This window comes from Herpailurus yagouaroundi, unplaced genomic scaffold (assembly GCF_014898765.1).
Source record: "Herpailurus yagouaroundi ecotype Mexico unplaced genomic scaffold, PumYag 166, whole genome shotgun sequence".
Lineage (NCBI taxonomy): Eukaryota > Metazoa > Chordata > Mammalia > Carnivora > Felidae > Herpailurus > Herpailurus yagouaroundi.
The window spans coordinates 2560863-2573145 of record NW_024412407.1 but is presented as its reverse complement, the minus strand read 5'-3'; the positions used below and the strand labels follow the sequence as shown (position 1 = coordinate 2573145).

The 12283-nt window shown below is 49.6% G+C and overlaps 2 protein-coding genes across 2 annotated transcripts in view; both read right to left on the bottom strand.

Moving 5' to 3' along the window:
- LOC121038519 (keratin, type II cytoskeletal 2 oral-like) overlaps positions 1–359 on the bottom strand; it is a 9636-nt gene extending 9277 nt beyond the window's left edge. The window contains exon 1 of the mRNA XM_040488023.1: positions 1–359. This exon is cut by the window's left edge and continues 181 nt beyond it. Coding sequence (XP_040343957.1) covers positions 1–359 — 359 coding nt within the window.
- Positions 360–11681: 11322 nt separating this feature from the next.
- Positions 11682–12283, bottom strand: part of KRT3 (keratin 3) — a 6106-nt gene continuing 5504 nt past the window's right edge. The window contains exon 10 of the mRNA XM_040488024.1: positions 11682–12273. Within this exon, the coding sequence (XP_040343958.1) occupies positions 12054–12273 (220 nt within the window). The 3' untranslated portion in view covers positions 11682–12053. The remainder of the gene's footprint in view (positions 12274–12283) is intronic.

Here is a 12283-nt window from a genome sequence, read left to right as displayed (position 1 = left end):
CCAAAGCCACCAGCCCCTCCAAAGCCACCTCCCATTCCTCTGCCACCACCAAAGCCACCACCAAAGCCACCTCCATAGCCACCCCCAAAGCCACTGCCACAGCTGCTACGCCCTCCCCCAAAGCCACCGGCCCGGGAGCCACCGGCCACGCTGATGGAGATGCTCTTGTTGCCACCCAGGCTGTAGAGGCTGCGACTGCCAAAGCCACCCGCCCCACCCCGGAACCCGCAGGCCCCTCCGCTGGCTCCCCCCGAGCGGGCCACACAGCTCATCCTGCTGCTTCCTGAGACCACGGCAGAGCGACCCGAGAAGCCCTGGCTGCCGCCACTGAAGGACTTCTTGCAGACTTGTCTGTTCATGGTAAGAGAGCTTGGAGGTCAGCTAGCAATCCCTTAGCAAGAGCCTAGAGGGATGAAGGCAGAGGATGGGGACAGAGAAGAGGCTGGCCTTTATATACTGAGGAGCTAGGCTTGGCACAAGGAAAGGCGAGCAATTAGCTGAGAGTCATCTTGGGTTTGGTTTGCCTCCCAGGCAATAAGTTGCTTCTAGATTTGCAACACACCTCAAAACTAATCCTCTGCACCAAAATGACTTTGCTTTTTTAGCTTAATCACCCAAACTTGCCACAGCTGACAAAAGACAGGAGCTCTGCTCCCTCCCTTCCTGTGATCTCCTCGGGGGGCCTAGAGAACTCAGACAGCACCTGATCCAGCAGGATGGATTGGATTTTGACACCAGGGCATTAGGAGCCACTGAGTTCCATGACACAGGGGTAAGGACCAGACAACCTCTTCCATATGGGCTGAGCCCCTCCGTGTAATGCCAGAGTGTCACAGCCCCAGTGACATGTCGTCTGTGCCCACCTCTTCAGAGAAATATCCAGAGGAGGGCTTGGAGAGGGGGGGAGTGGGGAGAAGAGGTACACTGATCCCACACAGTCCACTCTGGCACCACTTCAGTCAAACGCATCCATTTAAGCCAGCCTGTCATTTGAGATGAGCAGTGCTGCTCATGGCAAACAAAACAAAGATAAAATGACCCATGGGAAAAGTGAGGGTCATATCTGAAGCAAACAAGCGTAAGGCTTGGGAAGAGGACAAAGACAGACGCAGGGAGGAGCCTCAGACCAAGCCCCTCCACCACCACCCTTGACCCACAGCAGGTGATTTCCGGATCCAGAAGCAAGAGAGGACAGAATGTGGGGACCCTCCAGCTGGTGGGTGGAGTAGTTTGAAAGATCCCATTCATCTCAGGATGAGAGTGTGTGCTGCGTCGGTCCTGGTGGCCTTAGGATCTCCTACTCCTCCACCACCTGGTCTGGGTTAGCTACCCCTCCCTGTTTTCCCACCATACCCTGTACTTTTCCCACCATGTCTTAAAGTAAACTTATATGTTTACTTGTCAGTACCCCTGTAGGCCCTGAGCTCATCAACGGAAGGGATTGAGTCCGACTCATTCTGAATCGCCAGCTTCTTGCATAGGGAAAGCACACGACTGACGTGTGTTGTTAACTGACCAGTGACCTGTGTCTAAGAATAGAACCATCTAGACCCAGATCTCACCTCAGTCTTATGGAATGAAAATCTTCAGAGCAGAGGCTTGAGTGTCTATATTTTTAATAAGCCCTACAGGTAATCCTTATGATCAGGGGAGTTTGGGAAGCCCTGGTCTAGACTATGGGTATTCCATCTGGGCCAGGGAGCTAGGGGGAGGAAGGGTGGGGGATCCTTGGTAGCAGACTGGGTACACTGGTACACTACTGTTCTAACTTCCAACGGCTCAACTATCCCCCATCCCCATGCCAACCCATCTCCACACCCAACCACACCACCCATGGCAAGAACACGTTTTCAAGTTGTTATCCACATTGAAAACTCTACAAGGTATGACGGAGCAGGAGGGAGTGATTCTGGACTCCCCAAGAAGTAGGTGGTTGGTATTATCTCCAGAATTGCAATCAAATCAGCAGCACTCTGTCTTTCTGGAGGGGTTTCCAGACAAGGCAATCTGGGGCAGAGGATTAGCCTGAAGATCCTCGAATCCATCAATTTTAAGTACTCTGCAGCTAATTCTTAATTTTCTGTTCTGCAGTTGGGCAAGAGCCAGTCTGCCTGGTTAGAATCCCAGCTCCACCACTCACTACTAGCTCTTTGACCTTGGCCATTGCTTAACTTCTATGTGCCTTGGTTTTCTCAACGATAAAATGGGTATGATAATGGCGGGTACTTCATGGGGCTTTTGTGAGCATTAAGTTAAATAAATATAAAATGTGTAGCATGGTGTTTGACACCTAGTAAGACACTGTATACCGAGCTATTGCTAGTACTCTATTTAGGGATATGGAGAAAGGAGATAACTTAAGTTTGGACTTGGTTGTTCTCAAAACAACTTTGCACCCCTGAGCAGCTCACCAAAGGATGGTAGCAAAAGGAAGCCAAGTGAGGATGGAGAGTAAGAAACCCAAGCTGGAATAGTAGAGAGCATGACCTCTGCTGGGAGGGATTTGGGCTGGTGACCTTGGGCTGTGATTTAACACACTAAGTCTGTGTTCTCATCAGTCAACTCCCTTCCTACCTCAGTGGTTTGTAGGGAGCCTCATAGGATATAACATAAGTGAAAGTCCCTTGAAAATCATTAAATGCCTCACAAGAGTAAGGTAGCTGTGGTCTAACAGAGAGCCTGTCATCATGAACTTCAGACCTGGTTCAAACCCCTTGTTTACCTCGCACTATGGAGTGACCTTGGACAAGGTACCTGACTTCTTTGAGCCTCTCTTTTCTTATTTGTAAAACGAGGATTCTACCCCACCTGCAGGATTGTTTTCAGATTTAAATATGGTCCACCAACAAATGTTTGGATATTGCAGTCAATATTATCCATCCATAGACAATCCATGAAGGGGGTCTGTGTTGGGCTCTTCATTGAGACATTTACTCCACCCATCAACTGATGAATGCCAGCCCCTCTTGGTGAGCTCTTTCGTCTCATTCTTTGGAATTCCCTTAAAAGCAGAAGAACAAATACCTCGCTGGGAAGAGAGTTGAGCCAGGCTCACCTGAAGCTCCAAGTGAGAGCCCAAAGCAAACAAAACCAGACATCAGTGTCTCTGTCTTCCCCTCCCTTGGCTCCAGTGCTGAGGCAGCAGGTGGCAGTCTCCTAAGTGTGGCTTATGTCAGTCACCCTAGCCCATGATGGGGAAGAGGAATAGAGAGACGCAATGGGCAGATCACAAAAGCACAGGTTTGGGTTGGGCTCCCCTAATCCACATTTCCTGAGCCTGCCAAAGCATCGCTTTCTTTAGCTGGTTGGGTTTGTTCTCTCAGCTGTTGACTGAAGCTGCTAGAAGGAGACAGAGTTAGCATCTTCGGCAATATTTCTCTTATTCACTGCAGGATCTTTTAGAGCAGTGGCGTCTCAACGGGCTGCCTGCTGCCAGTAGTCTGAGCTCTTCTAATCCCTGGACTGCCAGAACCTTCTTTATAAAAGTTGCCGGATGGCTGAGTCCTCTGGATCCTTATTGCCTTACCTACAAATTAGAGGGGATGGTCACCAAGCAGAGTTATTCCCTCTAGCCAATCTGTTCTCTGATGTTCAACTGCGGTGAGGACGCATAACAGTTGCCCATAATATAATTGTGAGCGGAAGAATGAATCATAAGACAGCAGTCACTACCTCTAGGTCAAAGCGAGAAGACATCCCTCTCCACCTGGGAGCTGATAGCTACATGCCCTTCGTACATGTGGATTCACAGATCCAATTTTCAAGATAACCATTAATTTGTTCTCCAAAAAAAAGAAAAATGTACAGTCATTCTGGATCTGCTGTCCCTGGACTAGGAATTGTCATTTTCTATTTTCTTACCAGGTTAAAATAAAAACTTATATCGGACATTACACGGTGTACAAATGCATCGTTCAAGTAACATCTTCTCTCATAAAGATATAGGTTTTTTAATCTTTATTTTTTGAGAGAGAGAGACAGCATGTGAGCAAGGGAGGAGCAGAGAGAGAGGCAGACACAGAATCTGAAGCAGGCTCCAGGCTCTGAGCCTTCAGCACAGAGCCTGACACAGGACTCGAACTCACGAGCTGTGAGATCATGACCTGAGTCGAAGTTGGACACTCAACCGACTGAGCCACCCAGGCGCCCCAAGATATAAGTTTTTTTAAATAGGTGATGGGAATAAGGAGGGCACTTGTGATGAGCACCAGGTGATATAGGGAAGTGTTGAATCACTATATTATGCATCTGAAACTAATATTACACTCAGTTAACCAACTGGAATTAAAATTAAAACTTTAAAAAAATAATGTAAAATACAAACTTATCACTACAGAAATAACTTTATTTAACAAATGAACAGTAAAAATATATTACTAGCTAACTCTCTTTATTGGTCCCTGAAGACCAAGCTCCTGTAAACCCAGATCTCTCTTGCTGAGTCTTTCTGAAAGTCATTGATCCTCCCTCAGGAAGCACCAAGTGAAAGAGGTCTCATCCCTTTTGATTGGCATACTGAATTTTCTGGAAGTCAAATGACAGCACCTCCTTTCCATCCTTCCTTGTCTTGGAGGAGTGGAAAACATAGAGGCCTTGGAGTTAGGCATGTGTTCAAACCCCAGCCTCACTACTTTCCAGTTACAAGGCCTCCAGCGAGTCATTTTACTCTCTGCCCTCAGTCTTCTGTTCTGTAAATGGGGGTTAGCATAACCACCTCATTGGGTTTCCATGAGGACTATGGGAAGTAGTGTTAGAAGCCCCTACACAGAGCAGGTGGTCAGCATATGGCAGTCCCTTTGGTGACGATGTTGATGTGCAGAGCCCTCCTAGAAGTTATCAGTTTAGAGGCTGAAAGGTGGGAAGAGTTCTAAGGGGTAGCCCAGTTTAAGGTCAATGAGGCATTGAAGTCTGATGATTTCTGCATAAAGTGACAAGGAATCACAGCATCGGTATTGCAAGTTACATAAAATCCATTCTTCCATGCCTGGCCAAGCCAGTTTCCTGCTCCGGGGGCTCATCAGTTAATGCAGTCCATAAGTCAACAATATTTACTGAGCTACTGCATACTTCCCAGGATTGTGGGGACTATGATTTAGTGAAAATAATTTCCTCTTTCAAATCTTTGCTCCTTTCACCCATCTGTAAAAAGAATATAAAAATGGCTAACAGTGGCTGAGTGCCTGCCATAACACCAGGACTGAATTAAGCTGTTTACAAGTATCATTTCTTTTTTTCTTTTTTACCAAAAGTTTTAGATTTATTTTTTAATATAATTTATTGTCAAGTTAGCTAACATACAGTGTACACGGTGTGCTCTTGGCTTCAGGGGTAGATTCCCATGATTCATCGCTTACATACAACCCCCAGGGCTCATGCCAACAAGTGCCCTCCTCAATGCCCATCACCGATTTTCCCCTCTCCCCCACCCCCACCATCAACCCTCAGTATCATTTCTAATTGTCATAAAAACACCACAAGGTCAGAATTTTCACTCACATTTTTTTTTTTTTACTCACATTTTTATAGATCAGGACACAAGCTTAGTGAGGTTAATTAACTTACTGACGGACCTAGGATTTTAATTAGCTTATCCAAAGCCTGTCATGAATTCACGTGAGCTTCAGCAAGTCAAATTACAGCACCCAGAGAGAAAAGTCCACTTCATCATTGAAAGAACTCACCCACATGGGGAGACTAGGTGGCCCAGTCAGTTGAGTGTCCACTTTTGGCTCAGGTCATGATCTCATAGTCTGTGGGTTCCAGCCCCACACTGGGCTCTGTGTTGACAGCTCAAAGCCTGGAGCTGCTTCGGATTCTGTTCTCCCCCTCTCTCTGTCCCTCCCCTGTTCATGCTCTGTCTCTCTCTCTCTCTCTCTCTCTGAAAAATAAACATTAAAAAGAAAAAAACATTTAAAGAACCCACCCCCAGAATGTGATGTGCCTGGAAGCATCAACTAGTATTAATGAAAATAGTTTTAAACCTTACAAATTCCTCTTTGGCATCAAAGAGATTAAATAAAATTTAAAAATCAAAGAGAGAAAGAGAGATCACTTTCTCTCACTATCAAGATATTTCCCCCGATTGGCCTCTGGCTTCTCTACTGGAGAGCCGAACTCTCTAGACCTGAAGGTGGACCTGCCCCCTCACAGGGCCTCAGAACCATGGAGAAACCTCTCCTGCTGACATAGGAGCTTCGGGTTTGGTTTGGAACCAAACCAGGTTTGGAACTCCTGGCAACTCAAGACTCTGCAGAGTTGTTAGCACCACATGCCGGAGCTAGCACAAGAGAGGGCATCCCGGAGGCCGGCAGAGCACGGTGGTTACGAGTGTAGGCTTTGGATCTGAGGATGCCAGGCATGTTACTCTGCCTTGCTAAGCCCCAGTTTCCTCATCTAGAATATGGGGATAATTGCCACCTGCCTCCTCTGGTGAGGATTAAATGAAATGACACGTGCGAATTGCCCAGTGTGCAACTTGTACCAGGAGGTGCCGAACAAAAGCGAGCTGTTTAATCATGTTGTTTTTGTTAAATGTGTCAGGACAGCAGTCGAAGAGCCCACCCTGTCCTTTTCCAGCACATCATCAGCTTAGTAAAATTCAGTGTCTCCTGTGTGACACTGTGAGCAGCGAGAAGCGTATAGATGAGGAAGGCGTGTCCCTCCCTTCGAGTTACTTCCATTCTAGTGTGGAGAACAGACGTGAAACTAGTCATTTTAATCTAAAAGGGCAAGTGAGGAAAGGTCCAAAGGGAACACAGACAGACCCCAGACTCAGCAGTGCCCGAGTGATCTTCCACGATAACTAAGAGCTGGTCTAGTCACTGAAGGTGGAGTGAGTATTCCTGGCAAGGGGAACAGACTGTCAAAAGCACAGAGGCATGAAACAGCCAAGTTTATTCCAGAACTGCGAGACCCCCCGGGCCATTGGCACAGGTCTTGCAAGTGCCCACATAAGGTCACATTGCTTGCCTGGCTCGTTTCCTGTGCTTTTGCCCAGAATAGAAGGGCATTTCCATTTTTTTTTTTTTCCAGTTTATTTATTTTGAGAGAGAGAGAGAGAATAAGCAGGGGAGGGGCAGAGAGAGAGAGAGAGAGAGAGAGAAAATCCCACACAGGCTCCACACTGCCAGCACAGAGCCGAATGCAGGGCTCAAACTCACAAACCATGAGATCATGACCTGAGCGGAAATCAAGAGTCAGACGTTTAACCGCTTAACTGACTGAGCCACTCAGGGGCCCCTGGGCATTTCCATTTTATTTTTTTTTTTTAATTTTTTTTTTCAACGTTTATTTATTTTTGGGACAGAGAGAGACATAGCACGAACGGGGGAGGGGCAGAGAGAGAGGGAGACACAGAATCGGAAACAGGCTCCAGGCTCTGAGCCATCAGCCCAGAGCCCGACGTGGGGCTCGAACTCACGGACCGCGAGATCGTGACCTGGCTGAAGTCGGACGCTTAACCGACTGCGCCACCCAGGCGCCCCCGGGCATTTCCATTTTAAATGAACAAACTTCTAAAAATATCTCCCTCCCTCAAATTCAGAATGGTCTCTATTCAGCTCAGCTATAACCACAACCAAGCTAGACAAGTATCCTTCCCTAAGGAGAGGGGTGAACGAGAGGACCCCTCGCGTGGGTGCAGAATTCCTCAACAGCAGCCCTATTAACACTTCAGTTTGGATAATCCTTTGTTTGGGCTCTGTCCCTGAAATGTAGGATGTTAAGTAGCAACCAGTCCTCTCCCCTCTGGATGCCAATAGCACTGTCCCAGTTGCAAAAGCCAAAAATGTCACCCAACGTTGCCATATGTTCTCTGGTGGAGGAGGGGAGATTGCCCCCAATGAAAATCACGCCTTACTGCCATCTAGAACCATCACTTCCTGCCCCTGTCTTCTCCAGAAGTTGATGTCACCATGGATTCCAAGGCTGTCAGATTGTTCCCACGTTACCTCCATCAGTTTCCTAGGAGAACCAACTAGACTTCAGTCTTCAACCTTCAGCCTGTGCCAATGGCACTGGAGGTATTGGTGGTGGTTAGTTTGATTTTAGGCACAAGAGAGATGTGTACTGTGCAGTCTGAATCCCACAAAGGCTAGTGAGGGACATAGATAAAATAGTGAAGAAGTGTTTTCAGAACTCAAGTGGGTTTTTCTCAGGCTTCCCAAGTTTGTTGTAGGTGTCTACATTTCTGGCCTTGGAGGTGGAGGGAGAATCCACATGGGTGAAACTGTTGAGAAGAAGGGAAGGGGCCGCCCAAATCCCAATAGACGAGACCTTTGATGGTTGGCTAACCAACACCCACCCAGCTCTGGGCAAAACAGAGAAGTCACATAGAGATTTTCCTACAAATTACCCAGAACTTTCTATGCAAATCCGGATCATCAGCAGTCTGGATTATCCAGAGGCAGATTCTTGTGGAGGAAACAATCCCCTGGTTTCTTTAACTGAGACTTTTGTGGCTGTATTACCATCACTGTTGATACTTGCTCGGGCCCAGAGGCTACATCCCAGAAGGAACAAGAATGAAATAACCTGAAATCTAAAAACCCATCTTGGTTTCCCTAACATCAAGGAATGTGTGAACCAGTGGGTCAAGAAGCTCTTAGAACAGGAAGGTGCTGTTTTGAGCATTCTTTCCAGGTGGGGGTTGGGGAGGGAGGAGGCAGAGAGGGGTGGATGGGGATGGGAGTGGGGTGAGGGATAGTAGTTGGGTTCCCGTGTCACCTCAGGAGGATGTATCATTCTGCAGCCAAGGAGGAAACGTGCAACAAAGCAGAGAGAGCAAAAGAAATGCTTGACCACTGACCAATGGCCCCAAATCCCAGTTTAGGGCATACAAGTCAGCATTGTTCAACAATCTCTGAGAGCTTCCCCGTGAGCAAACAAGCATGCCTCAGAGGACAGGAGAAGAATGGACAGCACAGCACAAATTGGCTCCTTACTCAAAGAATAAAAAAGTCTAGTCAAGGGCAAGAAACCCAACCCAAGCCCAGAGACTTAAGAGCACCTGAAAAATCACCATAGAATTTCACAAAGAAATTCTGTGAAAGCTGAAGCCAAGAAGGAAAAGAAGGAGCACTTGGGAGCAGGCAAAGTTCCCTGGAAGTGTTTTCAGGCTAGATTAGAAATGATCAGGGCTGGGCGGAGACTATCCAGCCAAGCATGGAGTTAACTCCTTCAGTCTCAGGGCTTGGCACCAAGTTCACCTGCCTAGTCATTCCCCTGGGACAATGACATCTCCAAGAAATAGCCCTCTCTGTGGTGCCATTCTTCCTGAGCCAGACTAACCCCTGGCTACTCTCTCTTTAAGAAGCTGTATGGATCCTCCCTGCCACCTGAAGGCTACTTAGGTAGGGGAGGTCTCCCATAAATGCCCACAGGATGCACAGGGGCCAGTGGGCATAGACCAGAATCCAGGGAGGAGCAGCAAAGGAAAGAGGCCACTGGCTGAATGTGAACTCTGAGACCAGTGGACAGTGTCCCAAAGAAGTCTGGCCCTGTTGTGGCTTTCCTTTGGAGCCCATTTAGAAACCCCTTGACTTCTCAGGGACAGGCTTCCAAGTTTCTGGAAAGCTTAGACCAGGCTGTGCTGCCTAGCTGACTGTTCCCTTCTCCCTAACTCTAGATGCTGGAGCTCAGCCTGGTCCCTCTTCTCTTTCCTCTCCCTGGGAGAGCTCGTCGGTTCCCATGGCTCTAGAAACTCCCCTAACTGTCCTTATGCAGACAACATCCAAATGTGAGTCTCCGGTCTTAACAGGTGTCCCTTCTGAATCTACATTCACTGCTCCAACTGTAGGCCAGATGTCTACTTCATGAGCAGCTCAAACGTGTCTAAAGTGGAGCTCCTGAAGGGCCTCGTCTGACCCATCCCACCGCTCCACCCCTCCCTTCCACTGCCCTCCCCTCCCCACCCATCTGCTCCCACCCAGCCACCCAGCTGCTCCCGCTGGGTGGGAGGAAACCAGGAAGCACAGCCACACCTTCCCTCTCCTTTACCCCCACATCCAGCCTGCTCACAAGCCCTGCCTTTCTCCAGCTCGGCCCCTGGGTTCTCGTCTTCATGCACTTATTACAGCTTGAAGTTATTTTATTTGTTTGCTTACTGTGTTGATGTGCTCCCTTGCCACAATGAGAGCAGGGCTCACGGCTGTATCTCCAACATTTAGTCCAGTGCCCGAGTGTTAATGAATATTGGCTGAAGGAAGGAATTCATTAATAATGACTTCATCCAAGGGGAAGCAGCTGTCCTGTCACTGGCCTGGCACCTTCCCACCGGGCCAGCCCTCTGAGCTGGGGCAGGCATTGGGTCTCCCCACCTAGCTTGGTCCACAGAGGGATGCCAGCCGGAAAAGACACCTTCCTGCCCAAAGGTGAGGCAATAGCTACCAAACCCCACCTCCTCCAAACAGCCTTCCTGGGAGCTCGGATAGAACTGGCATTGGATTGCTCTGCTAAGTGTGAACATGCGATTTCCATATGAATCCGCAAGCCCCAGGTCCTGGTTTTCTTTGTTTAATTGTCATTTTCCTTCTCTGAAAGAAATTCAGCTTTGGCCTGAGTTGGATATATTGCTTCCCTGGCCTGGCTTGGCTAAATGTTTCTACTGCATTGCCTGTGTGTTCTCTGGGTACCCAGGCAGCTGGCCATGCCAGAAGGATAGCCACTGTAGTCTCAGAGACAGTGTGGGCCAGTGGAAGGAGCTCGAGACTCAGGATACCCGGCTGTACTCCCGGCTCAGACCCTCAGACGCTCTATGACCTTAAGCAAGCCCCTCCACCTCTCTGAGCCTCAGTCTCCTCCTTTGCAAATGAAGCTCCTGGACTCCTTGTGCCTGAGTTTCTTCCAGCCATGACCTTCCAGACAGCACTGCCATGGCCAGCTAACACTTTATCAGGGCTTCCTGGTGCTGGAAGTTTCCATGGCTGGCGCGCCACCTGAGGACCCAGAGTGCATGCAGACAGGGGCAGGACATTTTCTGAGGGGTCAGTAGTCGTCTACCCAGAAGGGAGGCCTCTGTGGGAAATGCCCGGTTGAAGACAGCTAACAGGTATTCTTTGCTACAAAACTTCTCAGAAACTCTAATACGTACTCCCAGGAGGAAAGATGTATGGACACAGAACCCTTTGTTTTTGTTTTGTTTTGTTTTGTTTTTTTTCCTTGCAGAGCTCTGTCAGCAGACTGGCGTTGTTTGGGCCCGACTTCGAGATAGGTGACTCTCAAGAAATCCCTGCAGCCCTGGAGTTCTAGCAGCTCACACTTTCCCAAGTGCACCTTGATAAGGAGAAAGCTTTCAGGATGTCAGCCGGAGTAGGGACCAGGGCCAAGGAAAGAAACCCTCTGTCCCCAAACCCCTCGGCCACTCAAGGTCCTCTTAGGTTCCCCCAAATGAGAGAAGGCCAGGAGGGAATCGATGTGTGCATGGTCAGACCTTCCCTTCTAAGAACTGAGGCCACAACGCCTCCTGGAATGTCCTCCCACCAGGCCCCCAGCGCTCAAAGAACAAATGAACCACCAGCTCTTGCCCGTTTTGATACCATACAGTGGACAGGACAGTCGGGAGTAACTGCCTTAGTCGCGGAGGAAGAGCACTCAGGCTGTTCTGTGAACAGCACAGCCCACTGGCACGGAGCGAGAGGAGTCAGTCCAATGGGGAGAAAGGCGGCCAGGGAGGCCCCGAGGCCTGATGTGAAACACAATGCACTTTATTGGCGACAGAACGGTTGGCAGAGGGGTCCCTGTGTTATATACATCAGCAGTGGTGACCATTCCACCGGGGGGCGGGGGGGACCCCAAGGGCAGGAGAAGGCGGTGGCTGAGGCCACACGTGGACAATCACAGGCACAGACCGGAGCCCGAGAGGGCGCCTGAAATTCTCACGGCAGCGCTCGGCCAGGAGTCTGGATGGAGGATCCAGTGCCCCGGGTCTTCCAGCCCCCAGAGAGCGGGCCCCGGGAGGGTGGGCTGGGGTCGGGAGTGGGGGGTGGCACTGAGGATGTCGCTGACATGGGCGGGGAGCAGGGGCTGGGGGCGCGAGGCGCTGCGGCGCGCGGTGTTTATCTGGAGAAGCGCTGCGAAGACTGGGAGAACTTGACGCTGCCGCCCCGGCTGCTGCCCGAGCTGAAACCTCCGCCACTGACTCCGCAGCGAGCTCCGGAGCCGAAGCCGCCGCTGCCGCCTCCGAAGCCGAAGCCGCTGCCGCCGATGCCGCTGCCGCTGCCAATGCCGATGCCGATGCCGCTGCCGCTGCCGCTGCCGCCGCCGAAGCTGAAGCCGCTGCCGCTGC